Raw genomic sequence first — 20,205 nt, 5'->3', positions numbered from 1 at the left:
TTTTATTTTAGTGTGATAGATAAGCAAAATATTGTTACACATAGGAAGTGTTTGTGTAAATTAAAGTACAAAAAGAATTTACAACAATATTAGATAATCAAATTCATAGTCTCTCAAACCTGAATTTAATTTAATAGACAGCAGAGGTGGATAAAATACACAGTTGTCCTCAAGTTAAAGTACAGTTACTCTGGTGAAAATGCACTTAAGCAAAGGTGAAAGTAAAAGTACTGGACTATTAATCTACTCAAGTTAAAGTAAAAAGTATTCAGTGTAAGTACTGAGCCCCTGCTGAGATGGACAGTAAAATATGATCCTTCCTTATTGGTCAAAAACAACAACAGAAGAAATCTCCAACCACGTTGTTCAGGTAGATTCAAACCACTACTATAGGGTTAAATATACTACAAAATTCAGTGTCAGTGTAACTCATTTAGAGTTAAATTCAACACTTTAAAAGTGTCTCTATTACAGTTAAACGTATAGTTAAACTACACTGAAACTTAAATATTTTACTATATGGCAGAGCTGCAGTAACTCTTAAAAATCTGTGGGTCTCCTCCAACAAGAACAAAAACAGAGAATCAACCTCATAGCAAGGCAATGAATACTGATTAAGAATATGCATGTATAATCTAGAAACAGCTAAAGTGACAGACAGCAACCCTTACTCTGTGGCACCTCCACTCATGGTGCAAATGTGTACTAAAAAAACAACAACAATCCACCAAAAACATAGGCAAAAGAATACCACCAGGGACGACTGTACAATAGGTAACATCCAAAACCCTACTAACACATCCCTATACTCTACTAAAGGTCATGATGGGGAACTCTGCCCATTCACTGCCCAGAGTTGGAATTGCAGTGAGTGTTGAACTAACACTGGTGGATGAACTCTGTCTACTCCAACACTGAAGGCCATTTCACTCAGAGTGGAGTTAAACTTAGAGTTTTGGAGTTACAATCAGCTCTGAAATTTTCAACACTGAGATATTAACATTCAATTTTTTGGGGTGTGATGTGGAATCATTCTCTCATTATGTGCTACTGTGTAGTAGTCAAGAGACATGGAAAAAACACAAGAGTACTCTGTTTAGTAACTCTGGTTAAAACTTGTGTAAAAGTACTGATAACAAAATGTACTCAAAAAAGAACACGTACTAAAATATTAAATTACAGTAATCTGAGTAAATTTTATTGGTTACTTTCCACCCCTTCTGTTTTGTTTTCCAAAAAGCTACAAAGTTTCCTCTCGGACCCAAAACGACGACGTACCAGAGTGGAGCTGTGTGCCGTCCTAATGTGTCCGGGTAAATAAGTGGGTAAAAGGTCCAGCCACCTGACAGCAGTGACAGCAGCACACAAACACTTCACAGAGCCACAGCCGCCCAGGTGAGGTGTAATACATTGTTTATTTTTTTTATTCTGTACTCGGTGTTTGTGAATTTATTTCCGGTGACGTCTTCATTCAGTCGCTCTTCTCTTTCTCTCTCAATGTTTCTTCCTGCAGAGCCGAAAGTAAAAATGTCCAAACAACCGCAGCCGATCAGCCCGCTGAAGAACTTCTTCGCCGGGGGGTTTGGAGGGGTTTGCCTCGTCTTCGCTGGACATCCTCTGGACACGATTAAAGTGATTATTACGCTTTGTGTGTCTGTCCTAAACACTGTGTGTCACGTTGGGAGACAGTGGGGGACAAAAACATATGTCAGAATCAGATATGTGCAAGTGTAAACTGTTAAAACTCAGTGTAAATGTTCATGTTGGTGCAGAGACTATCAGCTCAGCCTGCTGCAGCCCTTTGACCCACATACAGAGGGATATATGACTCAGCTCAGAGCAGGTGTAATGGCCTCCCTCACCTGATAACTATATTACACCTACAGCTATTGGAACAGACGCATGAATGGAGCTGAGCTGTGCGACCAGCCATTTAGATAGAATATCAGTGCTTATAATAAACATGCACAGTTAGCAGTTTAGAAATGTTTTTTATGGAATTTCTCAAACAAATTTCGTCACTTTTGTGTCAGAAAAGTGGCTTGCTACGTCTATACCATCCAGGGTTTGAAAGTAACTAATTACATTTACTTGAATCACTGTAATTAAGTAGTTTATGTATACATTTTTAAACCAGTTCTTTTATGTAAGTTAGTTTTAACCAGAGTATCTACTTTTTCTTGTGTAATACTCTTGTATTTTTTCCACCTCTGTTGACTAAACAGGATCACATAGCAAGAGAAAGATTACACATTGCATCCCAAAACGGATGATACTCACCGCAAGAACTGTAGAGTTGATATCTCTGGATTAAACATTTCTAAGTTGACTCTAGCTCCCAAAGTCTAATTTTAACAGCATTCTGAGTGAAATTGTCTCCAGTGTTGGGGTTTTTTGACAGCATTGATCCACCAGTGTTAGTTGAAGTCTGCAAAGAGTTAATTGATCGAAGCTTAAGCCCACTGCAATGTCAAATCTGTGGGAATGTGTGGGTGATGTGTTTAGTTGTTTGGTCATATTTCTGGGGGATTTTTTAATTTGAGACAGACTGGCACCATGAGTGAAGTTATCCACTGAGTTAGACTTCGCCTGTGATTTTAAGGTGCCTAAAGGACACATAGTTCAAAGACTTCATCATTTTGAACTGCCTTGCTACAGGGTTCACTCAGCTTTGTTTCTGCCAGAGAATCCACCTTACCACAGATACTCAAGAGTTACTTCTGCTCTGTCATGTTGTAAAATATCTAACACTTTTAAAAGTGTAGTTTGACTACACCGTGTTCCTAATTATTATGCAAATTGGATTTTAGTGTCATAAACATTCAGTTTTTTGTTTTTCAGTTAAACTCATGGATGGTATTGTGTCTCAGGGCTCTTTGGATCACTGAAATCAGTCTCAGACACCTGTGATAATTAGTTTGCCAGGTGAACCCAATTAAAGGAAAACTACTTAAGAAGGACATTCAACATTATTAAGCAGGCCACAGGTTTCAGCAATATGGGAAAGATAAAGAATCTCTCTGCTGCTGAAAAGCCTCAAGTGCCTTGCAACCCTGGATGGTCCAGATGGAGGAGTAGTGGATGGTTGGTGGATAGCCACCATGTCCCACCAAGGCTTTGACATCAGCAAAGGAGTCATGTATTGGGTAGGCCTCTTTAGGGTCCCTAAAGGTGTGAAAATGACCTTGGCAAAGTATATAGAGTTTCTGACTGACCACTTTCTTCCATGGTACAAAAAGTAGAGCCATGCATTCTGTAGCAAAATTATCTTCATGCATGACAACGCACCATCTCATGCTGCAAAGAATACCTCTGTGTCATTGGCTGCTATGGGCATAAAAGGAGAGAAACTCATGGTGTAGCCCCATCGTCCCCTGACCTCAACCCTGTTGAGAACCTCTGGAGCATCCTCAAGCTAAAGATCTATGAGGGTGGGAGGCAGTTCACATCAAAACAGCAGCTCTGGGAGGATATTCTGACATCTTGCAAAGAAATTCAAGCAGAAATTCTCCAAAAACTCAGAAGTTCAATGGATGCAAGAATTGTGAAGGTGATATCAAAGAAGGGCTCCTATGTTTACATGTAACTTGGCCTGTTAAGATGTTTTTGATTGAAATAGCTTTTGATTTCAGTAAATATGACCCCTAAAACTATTATCATTAATAATTTAAGTGTATTTACAAGGCACAGTCATTGTTTATGTCACTTAGATGGAAGATGTACAAGACTATCGTACTCAAGTCAAAGTACAGTTATTCTGGTTAAAACTTACCTAAGGAGACTACTTACTAAGTGCAGTAACAACAACAGAATATGAATCTCTAACCAGGATGTTTATTATGAGGTGTGACTTAAAGTAAACTGCAATAGCTGTTTTTGGATGTAATATGTTATCATTCTCTGTTAATGTGCTACTGACAGTCAATTGTTATTGAAACCAAACAACTGGCTGTTTTCGTGTAAAGCTTTGACCTGCTCATTTTGGCTAAAAGTGCTTAATTTTACTCAGTACTTGATGCTTTTTAAACGGTAGTGAAGCTACACGAAACATACTACTAACAGTAATTTGAGTAAATGTGATCAGTTAATTTCCAACCCGAGTGACTCATTTGGGAGCACAGCTAAAGCATGTTCTTACTGTACAAAGCTGTTGAAGCAGTAATGGTTTGCAAACAGTTTATTTACATAGCAAGCAGACAAGATATGGGGTTACCATTCATGTGAGTAAAGTTTCAGGCAATCAGGCAAATGTGAGTCTAATATTTACTCTGTAAATACTGCTTTTAATCACTGTTTGACTGTAAAGTTAATCCATTATTTCTACAATGTGTTATAACTGTTTTTCCTACCTACTATTCAATATCTTTTGAATCATTTTTTCACTTTAACAACAATGTAATGCTAGATTTGTCCCCTATGTGATGTAAAAATGAATTGCATTCTCCTTTTCTTGCAGGTGCGTTTACAGACTCAACCCAAACCCAAACCTGGAGAGAGCCTTCTGTATGCTGGAACCATTGATTGTTTTAAAAAGACTTTAGCCAGAGAGGTAAGGATGCATACTGCCTTTAGTCTGGCATATCTTACATGAAATGTTTCATGACAGGTCTACTGATATCTTTCTCTCCATCCTCTTCTTCACAGGGTGTGAAGGGGCTCTATAAAGGCATGGCAGCACCCATCATCGGAGTCACTCCCATGTTTGCTGTGTGTTTCTTTGGATTTGGATTGGGAAAGAAACTCCAACAAAAAACTCCTGATGATATTCTGACGTAGGTGAAGCTCTGCCACGTATTATCATCATATTAACACTCTCTAGCTGGTAATAAGCAAGCACATTATCTCCTTTAGGTATCCGCAGCTGTTTGCTGCAGGAATGTTGTCTGGAGTGTTTACCACAGCCATCATGGCTCCTGGAGAGCGCATCAAATGTCTCCTACAGGTCAGAGTTTACATACAGATAAACATGATTTAATTATTGTCTAAAGCAGAGCAGGTGTTTGATCAGGATCCAGCTGCTACATATTCTGGAGAGGTTCTGTACAGAAAAGTAGTTTTAAAATCATGTTTTCAATTGCATGTAGATCCAGGCAGCATCAGGAGAGGTGAAGTATGCAGGGCCCATGGACTGTGTCAAACAGCTGTACAGAGAGTCTGGGATTAGAGGGATCTACAAAGGCACCGCTCTGACTCTTATGAGAGGTGAGTCTTTTCTCCTCTATGGCATGAGCACCAGCAGCAACACAAGTTACTCTTAAGTCTCAAATTAACTGTGTGTTGAAAATTAATGTGAGCATGCAGTGAGAAAAAGGACTTAAACTCTGAAGCCTAACATGTAGTTTTTCTCTCCTGTGGACAAACAAGGGTACTGTTTACTTTCAGTCTTACTCACTCTATTTAAACAATATGAGCGTTCACCCTGGGGTAAAACACTTCCAGCTGTTAGAGGCAGAAAAAATACACTGTATAAATTAAACGATAGGTTTATAGTGGCTCCAGAAGAGGTCACATAAACATTTATTATTTGACTTGGATGATGTCACTTGAGTCAGCAGTTGTTTGGGCTTGGGTTGTCATGATACCAGAATGTTAAGCTTTTCACAATCAAACTATAAAGACACCTGTGTTAATACCAGCATCTCATAACTGATCATTCTTTATTTTTAACTATTGAATACTAGGTGATCTCTCACACACACACACACACACACACACACACCATCTAAAGTTTACCAGTACATTTGCAGCATTTCAGTTAAGAAAGATGACTAGTATTTAAAATGCTTGCAGTATTTGAATGACTCATTCCTCTCCCATGCACTTGTGAAAATACATTTAGTTTTTAAAGTTCAAAAATTTCCAGTACTGTTGTTCATTATTATTAACAAAGTCTGTATTGTTTAATTATGTGGTATTGAAAATTATTTGAAGTAAAAAGTATTATTTTGGGCTGAAGATTTAGAAGGTAAGAAAGCCAGGTGTGTGGGGCAAGAAAAGAAGTGAACTTTTCAGATTCCTTTGTGATAGTCCTACTCAGATTAGGAGATGATGTAAGAAGCTACATTAGCAGCTTGTAGCATCAGAAGCCCATCATTGTTGTAATAATGTAATGATTAATCATTACTCAATTGCTATTATAATCAGTTCAACCCAAGTGAACTGAATGACCTCTGCTATAATGAATGAACACAATGTAATGATCTTTCACAAACATATACAATTTCCCATAAAGTTAGATGTGGTGTAAAAGTTGATAAAACACCCTTATTGTTAACTGAAAATATCACAAACAGGACAATTCACTTATCCCTTGTGTCAGGAGATCTCTGCAGATTTTTTGAATCTCTTAACGGTACCTTGTCCTGAAGACAATAGAATCAACAGATTCTTTGCAAATGACATTGAGAAACTGTTTTTGCCATGAATTGTTTGTATTTTTTACAACAGTCTTTCACAGTGGGGTGAACGCCTCTTAACATTTACTTCAGATAGACTTAGCCACTCTACAGTGCTCTTTTACACCCAATCATGCTATTAATCTGTTCCCGGTTTACCTTACCAACTATGAGATGTTTCATCACCTGTTTTCTTTAAAAGTGTAGTGTGTAAAATTAGGAATATGAAATCTAACTGTCAATCCTAGAATGTGATGCTTATTTCTCTGGTGATAACTGTGGCTACCAGTGGAATTAAAAAAAAAATGTGTATGTGTTATTTGGTTTCTTCTGTGGTACCATTGAAACATGCAAAATACAAAAAAACAAGATTGCTGAGTCTGTGGAGGGGCCCTCCCTATGTATGAATAAATGACTTATTCTGGCTTATTGATTTAAAGAAAATAACATTTTTTTTGTATTCAGGTGATAAAACACTAATTTAGATAGACTTAATTGTAAATATTATGTTTCATTTTTACCAAGTTTGTTCTGCCAAATGCTACAAGGCTAAATATTACCCACTGCACCTCAAGGTGCTTCACAACATTTTCAGTTTTCCGTTGCCATTCCTTCACCATCTTTAAAAGCCCTTTGAATTCCAGGTGAAATGAGCTGAACCCAGGTATACCCAAATTACGTTGAATGCCGCGTTTAAACCATTTGGAGTAAAAGCACAAAAAGGTACACTCCAAAGTCTCTTCCCAAACTCTGATTCACTGTAGGTGCTTCTGGTCCTGAGTAATACAACAAAAAACAAAATAGTTTTTTCCCGTCTGAATTTGTATTGTGAAGCAGAGGCCTCTAGATGACTGTAGCTGGGAGATATTCGCAGGAAAATTCAACTGGACCAAAGCTACACCAGGTTCAAAGATGACAGTAGATAACAGTAGAATGGAAATGAGTATTTTACATCTGTTTTTATGAGGAAAAGTCCAGATGGAGTTAAAAATTCAGAACCATTATTAAGGTGCTTTGGAGCTGTATCAGTCTGCTCTGGTCTGAATGGATAGTTGGTGCTAGTTTCCTATAGTATTAAACAATTTCAGTTCTGTAACTGTGGTGTTTTCTCTGCTCTGAGATACATCTCCATAAAGTTTTTTGTTATTTTTCCCCTCTGTAAGGTGTCTCTGTTACCATGCTTGTTCATTTCAAAGATAATCTTGTGCTCATATTTATCACCTAACTGGATAAACTGCTGTACTTTAAGATTTCATTAAACACATCATGTCTTTGTCAGAAGAGGTAAAGTTCTTCATGTTTAGGTTGATGCTTTAATATTTATCTATTTAGTTATTGATCATCTGAATAAAACTTTTGAATCTTTTTGTTTTTTTGTGCATCAGATGTTCCAGCCAGTGGAATGTACTTCACGTCATATGAGTGGTTGAAGAATCTTCTCACACCTCCAGGAAAAAGGTGGATATTTGTTTTTAACCTTGCAGTATTTACAACCATTCGGTGTTTAGTTAAAAGTTCTCAGCAGTTGAACCTGTTGTCTTTTCCCCGCAGCCACAACGAGCTCAGTGTTCCCAGCGTGCTGTTTGCAGGAGGGATGGCCGGAATCTTCAACTGGGCAGTTGCAATTCCAGCTGACGTGCTCAAGTCTCGTTTCCAGACAGGTTTGTTTATTTATTTATAAAGTTTATTTGATAGGGACAATGCAAATTACATAGTAAAACTTGAGCCTGTTACAAACAAAAAGTAACTGATGTTTCACATCTAGAGATTATAGCTATTGCTAGTTTCCATCTCCTGTCCCTAGTTAGGCTTTTAGAAGATGAAATGAAAGAAGAGATTTTACGTGTTGAAGATAAAATATCAATCTTAAGTCATTTATAATTTTTCTGCTGATGGAAAGTATTTGTCTTTTATAGATAACTTAGGAATGCAGTAAAAAGTATTTTTTGGACTTTAGAGTTTCAATCATTAAGATGTTCTATTATGTCGAACTTAAAAACAGTCTGCTGAAACATGAATCAAAGCAATCTAGCATCTGTTTCCTTTTTATGAAAATTCCTTTGAACTTCAGACAATGTGGCCAAATCTGACATGCCCTGTTTTGCTTTGTAAAAAACAATATCGGTAACTGAGTTTTGTGACATGTCTCCCTCTCAGCTCCAGAGGGGAAGTATCCTAATGGTTTCCGGGATGTTCTGCGAGAGCTGGTCAGGGAGGAAGGCGTGGGCTCTCTGTATAAAGGCTTCAACGCCGTCATGCTTCGAGCTTTCCCTGCAAACGCAGTAAGTGCACTCGGATATTCTTATCACTGTGTTTAGAGGCTTTTACATTTTACACATAAAGCAGTTTCCAGGTAGAAAAGCTCGAGGAGAAATGGGTGTGCACGATAAACTTTGTTAGCGACTTTTTGGTAGAACTTCAAAACTTAAAACAAACTTAGATACTCAGATATGTCATTGACCTGTAGGGCTGGGGCATTATAAGAGGATTTATGTGTTAGAGATTAAGGCCAAACTTTAAAATTATGCCATCAACATGCAATTTTTATTTTAAAGCTTTGGTTTACATTAACCATATTTCCTTTCTCCAACTCGAATATGTTTGAAGTAGACTGTGAAATATTGGAGAAATTAAAGTTGTAAATGTTTTATATCCACAACTAGTAAATGTTTTTGTGTGGCCCTCGAGCATGTCAGTATTTTTGTGGTGGTGTTTTGTGTGTGTGTGTGTGTTTTGGGGGTGGGGGTTAAGTGTTGTCATGAGAGTTTCTCCACTCATACCCGTCATTCTGATCACAAACCTTCACCCATTTTTTTGTTAGGAAAATTAAGTACAGCTGACCAGGTGGACTAATCTGTCCACCTATTCTGTTTATGTTATAAGAGGTGGATAGCACAGGTAAATGAAAAAAAATTACATATTTTACAGAAAATGAATGACTGTGGTCTTTAAGGGAAATAAAAAAAATTAGATGGTTAACTTCCACTGTTACATTTCAGATTAATCCATAGTCCTCCATAATTGCGGGGTCTATAAAATACTTCATGGGTATAAAAGGAACGGATCACAGTAAATCTTTATGTAGCTGGGATAAATCATACACCCAGTCTGTGCTGCACATAAACTAAATAACTGTGTTTCTTTTTTCAGGCTTGTTTTCTAGGATTTGAGCTCGCAATGAAGTTCCTGAACTGGTTAGCACCAGACCTGTGATGAAGGCTTCATGTGGCCCCCTCTGCTCAGAATCAGGACTGTTAAATACAACACAGTTATAAACAGTACACACACATAAACAAACGATACCAAGAGGATTTCACATTTTCCAATAATGTACTTTTTAGCGTTAATACTGTTTAATGCGTGGATCTCTCTCAGAGCTTAAGACTCTGCATCGGTGCCGGTACACACATAGAATCAAACAATACAAAGAGGTTTTATCATTTTTCTGATGATGTACTTGATTATCTATTTGAGCGTGTGCTACTGTTTAATGCGTGGATCTCTCTCAGAGTTTAAGACTCTGCATCGGTGCCGGTACACACAAACACAGACAGTCGAATGTTCTCACTCCTTTATCCTGTTTTTCCCTTTTTTTTTTTTTTTAAATTTGTTATGTTTGTATAATAGTAAAAGGAGTGCATTGAACATGTGGTGCCTTACCTTTTGTGATTGGCAAACAGGTGCACATATCAGGAAAAAGGTGCATTTTTTTGTACTGTGTGTGTTCAGACTGTCAGCAATACACGCCTTTCAAACTGTCTGTGAGGTCACACTCCACCCAGTGACCGGGGATGATAACTACAGCTTCTGTTTGTTTAATGATGTGAAATAACTAAAGCAGTCACTATGAGATTGATTGAACTGTATGTGAATATCAGCATGTATAGAAATAAAAAAAGAAACCATATTTACAGAAAAGATTTTGTACATTATTCAGTGTAGCATCCCCAGCTGGAGCAATGGATCGCTCTCAAACTGATGGTTTAAAAAGAACCCTACACGATGAGACAAGTTCATCTTAGTGGATATACATTTGTACCTCTTATATGTTTATTGAAGAAAACTCATAAAATATTTGCATTTTGAGAAAATCTGGAATTATGAACTCAACATGAAGCTGCCATATTTTAAAGTGCATGGTAGTGAGACATCAGAGTGTCAGTGGTCCTCTCCCTGTATGATTTTTATGCATTAGTTGTCCATCAAATCTTTATATTATGAATGTGATCACACTGTTAGGGAACAGAACAATCATGGAGACCTTACTCTCAGTGTAAATCTGAGTAAATGTAGTTGTAGAGGCAAAAAGACGCCCAGTAGAGCTGATTTTATGGTGCCTGCTGAAAGTAAGCAAGAGAGAGAAACTACCTGGGTGAGCAGTCCCAGCTGTTGATTCTGCACAGCGTTATGTACCATGATTCACACCTGTTTTGATCTTTTTTATATCCTAACGTCTCAGTGATCATTTGAACCTTTCCCTTTTCATATGCTAATAAACACGGATTTGTGTTCAATAGTGTTGCATTAATAAAGCAGACCTTTACCTTTACCTTTACCTGTTCCCTATGATGAAGCGCCTTTTCAAGTCATTAGTCCCTGAGGAAAGTCCTTGGACTGGAAGCAAAATACATCATAGGGATGTGCTTCAATGACTTAGCAGCTTTTCCCCCCATTGGTACAGTGATGTGCTTTTTCCAACAAAATACCTCTGCTAATCTGAAATGAATGTTCACACTTACATCTTTATGCATCTATGAGATACCTGAAGAGCTTTGAAGTGGTTTCATTGTTGGAATTTAAAAATACACCTCCATAGATTGTTTTTATTGCACTTTTAAATCAACCTTTTTTGTGCATATTCATTTTTTGCAGCTACATTAAACCCTAAATCTCTTTCTCTCTTTTGTTTCTCTGCCAAATCATCAAGTCCTGTCATATAATCCATCTCACAGCCTCTAATTACATGTGATGTGAAAGTCCTGATCGATACTTTCCGTCAGGCCGTGCTAAATACAAAAATCAATATGCTGCTGACTGTTGGACTGGGGCAAGAGGAAGAGGGGGTCAGTGTTCCTGTGATCACAGTTCAAACAGATATATGTTTAGAGTTAGATGATAGTTGATAGTTTAGATCTAAATATTTGAAACTTGTATTTTTGGTTAGCTGTGAGCCATCCGAGTCCAGTCTGTGACCTCTGACCTTAGCAGAATGAGTACTGTGGAGATACCGGCTGGGTTGAGGGAGCTGCTGCAGGGATACACAGTGGAGGTGCTTCGCCGCCGACCCCCAAACTTGGTTGAATTTGCAGTGTACTATTTTACAAAAATTCTAGAACGTGAAAAAAATGACCACAGGAGCAAGAAACGCAGCTCCAAAGCTGCACGGAGAGGAGTGACCTTTGAAGCAAAGTCAAAGAAGGAGGAAAAGGAAAAGGAGGAGGAGAAAGACACTGTCAGTGAGTACTTTTGTGTGTTGTTTTTCCTGCTTTATATGAAAGATACCGAAATTTGCAGTTTACAAACCTAAAAGCTTTATATGCTTAATAGCACACAAAGAAAATGGAAAAACTTTAAACCTACAAAGTCACATAAAGGTGTTCAAAGAGCAGGATGGACACCACAACTGTCACTTCACATAACATAAAACAATTGTCTTTATTTTGCCCAACACCTGCAAAATGGGATAGTTCACCTTAAATCCTGTGATACACATACCAAGTACTGACTGAAAGAACTTATCCTTATAATTTTATAACTAAGTATTAATGGTTGATAGTTATACCAAGATAGGGTATGAGTCATGAATTATTTGAAGAAAACATGTATTTATGATCAAATACACATTTATAGTTGCATATGCAACTATTTGGTTACTCCACATTTAAAAAAAAGGCATAATGTGCTCAGAAATGAGGTGTGTAAACAAAGTCAAATAACCTGTCATTGACTCCTTTCTATTTAAAATATATAATTGTTTTTATCTCCACAGAATCAACATCAAGTAAATCCAACCGCAGAGTTTCAGGTCAGTAAGTGGACCATTGTGGACCCAATGTTAAATCATGATTCATATTCACTGTACATGGATTTGATTCATCTGCTCTGCTGCAGTTTGTGCTGAGCCATACAACCCTGATGATGACGTTGACGACGGCCCAGGGCCTCGGGTTGTACACCCCAAAACAGATGTGCAGCGTCGCCGACTTCAGGATGCCTGCAAAGATATTTTACTTTTCAAAACACTGGAGCCGGTACACCTGCACTGTTGCGAGGATTACAAAGAGTAGTCGTCTTTTTCATGAGGCTTTTTTAAATGACAAATATGAGCAGTGTGAAATGCCAAAGTTCCAATGCATTGGCCCCCTACCTGGGCTACGGGCCCCCCTGAGAGGGGCGCAAAGATCTCAGGGGCTCTGTTTGCTCTGAGGTTGTCAAAATTAGTTTTGCATGTATTTTTTAAATGTCATGATTAGACACATAATGAAAAGTTTATACATGCAACTTTTACTTTAATAACAAATGTCTGTATGCTTATTCTGACAGAATTTTATCAATGAAAACAAAAAGTACTGATGCTTAATTTTCCACAGGGGCCCTGGGGGACTTTTCTTGGATACAAGTAGAAGGGAATCAAGGAAAAATGGGAAGAAACCATTGTCCCAATGAGACAACAACACTGCAAAAATCTAAAATATCTCATTGAACTTGCTAAAAATCACATTCATCCAACAAGTCCAGATAATCATTGTAATCATCAAATTTAAAAAGGCCAGAATTGCCTACTATTTTCAAGAGGGGTCTGGCTGAAAACCACAGATCTCAGATGTCCCTCTTGCAGCCCACTACTGTGGGTGAGCACCTCTGTTAGAACAGAAGAGACATAGTATGCTGGTATAATTTTTCTTTCTTTTTTTTTTTCCAATTCAACATAGATTGTAAAGAAAACCTGGCAGTTACATTCATGAAATAATCACACTGCAATGCAAACGTTTCTTAAAAAAAAAAAAAAAAAACTAAACTAAAAAGGTCTAATCCAGGAATAAATCAGAGTACTGAAGTGAATTAAGTATTGGCCCAAGTTTTTAAGCAAACAGTGGCTTGCTTTAGCTTTGTTAGCTTTAGGTAAAGCTAGCGTAGCTTTACTAGCTAGGTAGTTAATATTACAGTGTAAGCTAATGTAGCTACATTTGCTTTAGCTAAATAAAATGAAGCTAAGGCAAGCCAACATCTGTGTACCTTATAAAGCGGTTCTGGCTTTAGCAAAGGTAGCATAGTCCATCATAGCTAAAATAAGTTTGTTTTATTCAACTCTAGTGACATAAGTTATGTTGCTATATTTCCTTCATTGATTATGTAGCTTCATTAGCCATAAATTTAGCTATGTAGCAATGCTATCTACATAGGCAACATAACGTCATTAGCTTTGACCTTAGCTATGTTAGCAGGGTTTGAGGACAATTTTTTTTTTTTTTCCAGTAAGCACTTAACTCAGTTTTATATAATGCTTTGGAATAAGGTTGTGCAGGTCAGATTTTTAACTTTTGGTATCCTTATCCTTATCGTAACCTTGCCCTAACGCTTATGGGGAATTTTAATCAGATTTTATTTAGAATGTTTTAGCATGTATTTGGTTACACAGATATGGCATCTCAAAGTAGCTGTCTGCGAGAGGGGGCTTCTGAGATCTGTGGTCTGCAGCCAGACTTTCTGGCTATTTTCAAACCTAATGAATATTTTTATTGTACCTTTTGTTTCCTCTACTTGTCTTATTGCTTTTGTAGGTCCTACATTAATCACTTTAATATGTTAAAGTAGCTTGTTTTTGTCCTCCAGGAGCAGTTCTCAGAGGTGCTGGATGCCATGTTTGAAGTGTTTGTCAAACCTCAGGAGCACATCATCGACCAAGGAGATGATGGAGACAATTTCTACGTTATCGAGAAGTAAGAGACACTATTTTTTTTAGTTCAGAATGTTTAAAGCTAGAATCTGCTTATATTGCCAAGTAGGAATGCTCTGATACTGGTGTCAGTGGTGACACCAAGCCTAAGTACTCATGCACATTCTCATAAAACATTGCAGATAATGTGCTCAATATCATTTTACAGCATGATGTTAGCCTCTTATTGCATGAGCAGGTAGGTGAAGTTTGAGCTACGTCTGCAGTCTGGTGATATGTTAGCACTGATAAATGATCAAGATGAGGACTGAGAAGCATCTAATAAAAGCGAATAAACTTTTCAATTTGTTTTAAGAACTTGAACAACATTACCAAGTTTTCATATTTGTTCTCTGTATTAGTGAGCCCCCAAATGTAAGTACTTGTCCTTGGTATAAAAAAAGTTGCATCAGTGCATCTCTACTGCCTGGTTTATTACACAGACAAGGAATTTGTCTTTTTGTTTTTGGTGCAATAAAACAGGAAATATAAAAGAATATGCTAAAAGTAGACAGTAAATTCTTGCTGTCAGGGGAGTAATAAAAAAACAGTAAAACTGAAATAAAATAATAATATATGAACCTTTATGAAACTAACTAAACCAGATAAATTCATTTTAATGGTTTCTTCTCATTGTCTGTTTTTGATGTCCTCTTCAGGGGTGTATATGACATCTTTGTGGAGAAGGATGGAGTGAACATTTGTGTGGGAAAGTATGACAATAAGGGCAGTTTTGGTGAGCTGGCTCTCATGTACAACACACCAAGAGCTGCTACCATTGTTGCAACACAGGAGGGCGCTCTGTGGGGGCTGGTGAGTGCCACATTAAGGCCATCATAATGGGACATTTTCTCAAATCTTTATGTCCACTCTGTCAACTTAAATAAAATCAAAAAAGAATCTAAGTTTTTTTTTTTTTTCTTAAACCATTTAGGATAGAGTCACATTTCACAGACTTATTGTTAGGAATAATGCCAAGAAGAGGAAGATGTACGAGGCCTTCATTGAGTGTGTTCCTCTTCTGAAATCTCTTGAGGTTTGTAATGAAAAAAATAAGTGTGCAAACAAATAAATCCTAGAGTAAGTATCCAGAGTATCATGGCACCTTATTTTCTGTTTGGCAGCTCTCTGAGAGGATGAAAATTGTTGATGTTTTGGGAGTTCGAACATTCAAAGATGGAGAATGCATAATAAGACAGGTATGGTGTCGGGATATTTGTTGATATTTATGGCTGCTGTTGTATCTAATAATGCTACATTTAATAAAATCAGTGTTTAGGCTGTTTACTGTCCTTGCAGGGGGATGAGGCTGACTGTTTCTACATTGTTGAATCAGGAGAGGTGAAGATCATGATTAAAAGCAAAGTGAGTACAGTCCTTTATTGCGGTTTGGGACCTGGAAGGTCAAAAATGTGTGCATGGAATAAGAAGTGTGGCAAAAAGCCACGAAACGTTAGGGAGCTCAGTGTAAACTTAGATCAAATGCTTTATTTTACTCTATTTGGTTATTATAATAAGTACATTTTGGTTATTTTCCTGAGATCTTAGATTATCGTATTATATTATAATTAAAAAGTTAATTTTCCTGTGATATTTTAATTTCTCAAGATATCTAAAAAAAACCTTGGTTAACATGTTACAATGGGAAATGCTGTAAAATAACATGTACTCACGTACTCTTAGGGCTTCTGTAAAGATGCGCTTTTTAAAACAGGTTGGTTTTATATCTGTGATCAGTCATATTTTCGCTACATTTGAGGTCCAAACTACAACAGTTTTCATCAAATTAATTTAAGTGGTTGGAAATGACTGGATTTGCATCATGATTTGTCATTAACTCTTCAAGTCCTCAGCTTTTTTTTTTTAACCATTTTGTCTCGCCTGGACTTATTGTTCAAAAAAGCCTCAAAAACATCAACATATTAACAAAAAAAGTCATTGTGCTTCTTTGTATTTTTGCCAATATTTGTCCCAAAAATCTTTGTTCCAGGGCTATGTAGCCCTTAGCCCCAGCCCTCCATTCAAAAGGGAATTGGGACACCCCTTCACCTGATGTGAACACGCAAAACCAAGGGGAAGGGCTATGATAAGGGCTAAGGGGTAGAGATGGGATTGATTGATGGAATTAATTATTAGTTTGTGTATGGACTTACTTGCTGCAGATCTCAAAGTTTTCTGTGTTTTCAGTGCCCTGCCTTTCATTGCTATTTTTATTTGGTACATAGTGTTTTAGTCTTATATAGTTTATCATACAGTTTATGATTGCTCCTGTTGGTAAGGACTGCAGGATTCAAAGGTTTCTTTGTTTCTGTGTAACAGACAAAGGAAGGCCAGCAGGACAACACGGAGGTGGAGGTGGCTCATTGCACTCGGGGGCAGTACTTTGGGGAGCTGGCGCTGGTCACCAACAAACCTCGGGCAGCATCAGTTTATGCTGTGGGAGAAACTAAATGTTTAGGTACATCACAGTCACCTTTGTTTGCGTCTCACTGTGAGAGAAGCAGCACTGTTGTCATTTTTGCTCTTATATTACTACTTTTTAACAGCAAAAACATTCTGCAGTTTATGCTTTCAGGTAAACAGCTCAGTACTTAACTAGTATGAAAAACACAATGTGAGAGAACAGGGGCTGAAATGGGCCTTTAATAGCTGTGGCTATTAGGATTATTACTCGCAGCCGCTATCACTTCAGTGATTAAAACTCTAAATTTTTTTTTTTTTTTTTTTTTACTTTTCTGCAAAGTAATCAAGTACATTTTCCCCCAAGGTTGTTTTCAAGCCCATTTTTAATCAAATAAGCTAAATCACATGGAGTCTGTCTGGATAGCCTTCTGTATTAAAGGGGCCACACTGACTGACTATCTGGCTGTTGTTGAAAGGAAGGCCTACCTTATACAACCCCACTTTACAAATGCCAAACTATAAATATAAATTAAATATTAGATTAACTACTGAAATGTGTAGAACTAATGAAAAAACTGCAGAGAATAAAAATCATAGAAGTTACAATAATTGCTTTAGTAATAGTTATGGTAAGTTTAGTGAGTGATAGATTTTTTTATTTCAATATTGAGCACCATTATTCATACAGGTATGGGTTGTATTATTGTTTTGAGGATGAAACAGTGCCTCTCAAGGAAACATTCCCCCTTAGCACTTCCATAAATGTTCCTCAGCAAAATAGCCACAAACTTAAAAAAACAATGCCCTTACATCCACTCTTAAGTGTCTGTCCACTTCTTAAAACTCACTTTTATTGGTGAGCTTTTTTCTGATGTCATGTACTTCTTCACTGTTTTTAATGATATAAATAAGGGTTGTTGTACAGTTTAAATACAAAGAACTCCACCTGCTTGCATTTTAAATGTTTTGGTTTAGTGTTTTTTTTTTTTTTTTTTTGTCTTCATAGCAGGATATAGATCTTTATATTAAAGGAAAATAACTGTTGGGTTGATTAAAAGCTGACATAAACTTTCCCATGGAGAAAGGACCCAGTAACAGACAAAAAGGAAAATAAAGAAACAGTAAAAAAGTAAATGTTTGATAAAACAAGGTCCAGATGACTTTTGACGTGTCCACTGAGCATTTGTTTTTTCTTTAAGTAAAATAAGACATTAAGGAGCTGCAGGGTTGCAGTGGCTCTACCAAAATGTGCTGAAATAGCATGTGACTATGAAAGAAAAAATAATGCACTAATTTTGGACCTTAATTGACCACGATTAAGGCATTTATCCTGACGGACCTTACAGAGCATAATTTTTAGTTATATCAGGGTGTAATTTACCTTTTTATTGGCTTTATCTATTGCCTTTATGATTTGTTGATTTATACATGTATTTTTAGCATTTGGAGTTGTTTTGATTTTACAGCATTTTACTTGTTTTATTAAGTTCCACATAAATAACTTAAGTTTCATTTTGATTAAGAGATGTATGTTCTTACAGAAAAACCTACACAAGCAGGATAAAATTTGTCATACAACCTTGGAAAAAAACATCAAGAAATGCAATATATCTCTCAAACAGAAGCTCTAACCTCTTCATTACATCCTTTTACTGAAGAAAAAAATCCTTTCTTATCCTACCAAAATCACACCCCTTAATCCTATTGAATGGATGCTCTCCCTCCTTAAAAATCAAACTTTTACTCCAACTTGTGGTCAAAATGGTGATAGTTGTTGTAGGAGATTCAGAATATCACAGACAGCAATCCTCCACAACATTTCACTGAATGTCTACAGTCATGTCTACCAGACCAGATATGTCTGCGGCAGTAGGCCTCTACACATGATAACAGAATAAAATTTAAAGTGGACAGATTACTTTGCATTTTAGATTATGAGGTCAAATTTAAGCTTAACAATATTGATTCATGGATCACTCCTTTTTTGGTTAGTTTTGTAAATGAGGGCTTGTTATATCAGGAGCTTTTCTGTGGCACTGACTGAGGGACAGTTGGGTCTGAAACAAAGGTCGTTGAAGACAACAACACAGAGTGGATGAGGTGAAGCAAGAACACAACATGAATGTTAGGCAAAAAAAAATCACATTATCTAAATCCTTACATAGAAGGGACCTAGGGGAAGAAAAAAGAGGGACCACACTAAGAATGAGGCAGGTTCAGAAATAAAGCAGGGGTCTTGATTCACGTCTCCTGCTCTTATCTGTCCGTGGGGTTTAAGGACCTGATTATTTCTTTAAATTCAAACTTCGAGGACTAAAGTTTGAAAGTCTGCAAAGAACATAGTAGAGCTTTTTAAAGAGTTGGATAAATAAAAAATGGGTTCCTGTTGTTGCACTGTAATTTTGGGGAAGTCACAGCACTCCCAACCTTCCCTCTAACACTACACATCATAATGTCACACTCAGATCTACTCAGTTTATGTCAAAAACAACCCACATGCCTTTTTTGGAGAACACAATCATATCAGCAAAATTTAAATGTATATTTTCAACAATGCATATTTTGACAAATTTACTGTGCACCATTCTCCACTACTGTATTTTCAAATCTCATTCATGGATGAGAAACTTAAACAATGTTTTATTATTTTCTTTCTTTCAGTTATCGATGTACGAGCTTTTGAGCGTTTGCTGGGACCATGTATGGACATCATGAAGAGGAATATTTCCCAGTACGAGGAGCAGCTGGTAGCACTGTTTGGCTCCAGTGTAGATTTAAAACACTAGGATGTGCATTTTTGAGGTCAAGTATTTTAGAATAACATAATTGTAGAAGATATAAACAATTCTTCCCTCTGATTTAAATGTAGCATACGGCTTCCTCTGGTTTATATTCAATGTATTTGTCTTCTTAGTTAAAACATATTCACCTCAGTTAAAGGCAAAACAATCTTGTGGTTAAAAATGTCACTTCAAGCTGCAAGATCAAAGTTGTGATGAAGAGCAAGCTAGAAGCTTTCTTAATGATAAAAAAAAAATCCATTTCAGATTCCCACTCTTTTTTCTGACTTGTAGTCTTTGCATTACACATTTTGCTGCCACAAAAAGCCTCATGTTTTAGAGATATTTTGGTAGTTCAACATCTGATAATATAAAGTGACTTATTTTTTCCACATTAGTTTTGAAATTTCAATTAAATCTCAAAACTAATAATCAGATTTAATATGAATAAATACTGACCATTCAATAAATCACCAGCTACTCAACTGAGGCATGATTCCTCAGGATTTATTTAACATTGTTTTCCAAGCCAGTACAGGCTTATGTTTGATCTTTTTTAAAACACAAAATTTGTTTACTCATCTGGTCAGGCATGGTGTGATGATCCAAAAAAAACTAAACAAGTGTTTCCCTTTTACTAATTGCTCTTAGCCAACCTTTGGTTGTTTACTTAAAACTGCTGTTATGATAT

The 20,205-nt window shown here is 36.9% G+C and overlaps 2 protein-coding genes across 2 annotated transcripts; both read left to right on the top strand.

The window, feature by feature from the left end:
• The first annotated feature begins 1,277 nt into the window (after positions 1-1,277).
• On the top strand, positions 1,278-10,302 carry slc25a20 (solute carrier family 25 member 20). Its single transcript, XM_041782064.1, has 10 exons — positions 1,278-1,395; positions 1,514-1,632; positions 4,457-4,549; positions 4,645-4,772; positions 4,852-4,942; positions 5,085-5,202; positions 7,781-7,853; positions 7,947-8,056; positions 8,553-8,677; positions 9,546-10,302. Exons 2-10 carry the CDS (start codon positions 1,528-1,530, stop codon positions 9,606-9,608), a joined length of 906 nt encoding a protein of 301 aa, XP_041637998.1. The 5' UTR covers positions 1,278-1,395; positions 1,514-1,527; the 3' UTR covers positions 9,609-10,302.
• A 127-nt stretch (positions 10,303-10,429) lies between these two features.
• prkar2ab (protein kinase, cAMP-dependent, regulatory, type II, alpha, B) lies at positions 10,430-20,197 on the top strand. The gene is given in 11 exon segments (XM_041782079.1): positions 10,430-11,458; positions 11,560-11,863; positions 12,385-12,420; positions 12,507-12,646; positions 14,229-14,335; positions 14,991-15,144; positions 15,266-15,367; positions 15,456-15,530; positions 15,631-15,696; positions 16,651-16,789; positions 19,396-20,197. Coding segments are annotated over 10 exon segments (1,203 nt in total). The 5' UTR covers positions 10,430-11,458; positions 11,560-11,604; the 3' UTR covers positions 19,521-20,197.
• The last annotated feature ends 8 nt before the right edge of the window (positions 20,198-20,205 follow it).

Source organism: Cheilinus undulatus, linkage group 3, assembly GCF_018320785.1.
Source record: "Cheilinus undulatus linkage group 3, ASM1832078v1, whole genome shotgun sequence".
Taxonomy (NCBI): domain Eukaryota; kingdom Metazoa; phylum Chordata; class Actinopteri; order Labriformes; family Labridae; genus Cheilinus; species Cheilinus undulatus.
Note: the sequence above shows the minus strand (reverse complement) of the source record. Positions and strands in the feature narration are given on the sequence as shown.

Excerpts from the sequence above, each read along its gene's own strand:
- slc25a20 (XM_041782064.1), top strand. The coding sequence starts at position 1,528 with ATGTCCAAACAACCGCAGCCGATCAGCCCGCTGAAGAACTTCTTCGCC. Across the intron at positions 1,633-4,456 it reads ATCCTCTGGACACGATTAAA|GTGCGTTTACAGACTCAACC; the intron begins GTGATTATTACG and ends CTTTTCTTGCAG. Across the intron at positions 5,203-7,780 it reads CGCTCTGACTCTTATGAGAG|ATGTTCCAGCCAGTGGAATG; the intron begins GTGAGTCTTTTC and ends TTTGTGCATCAG.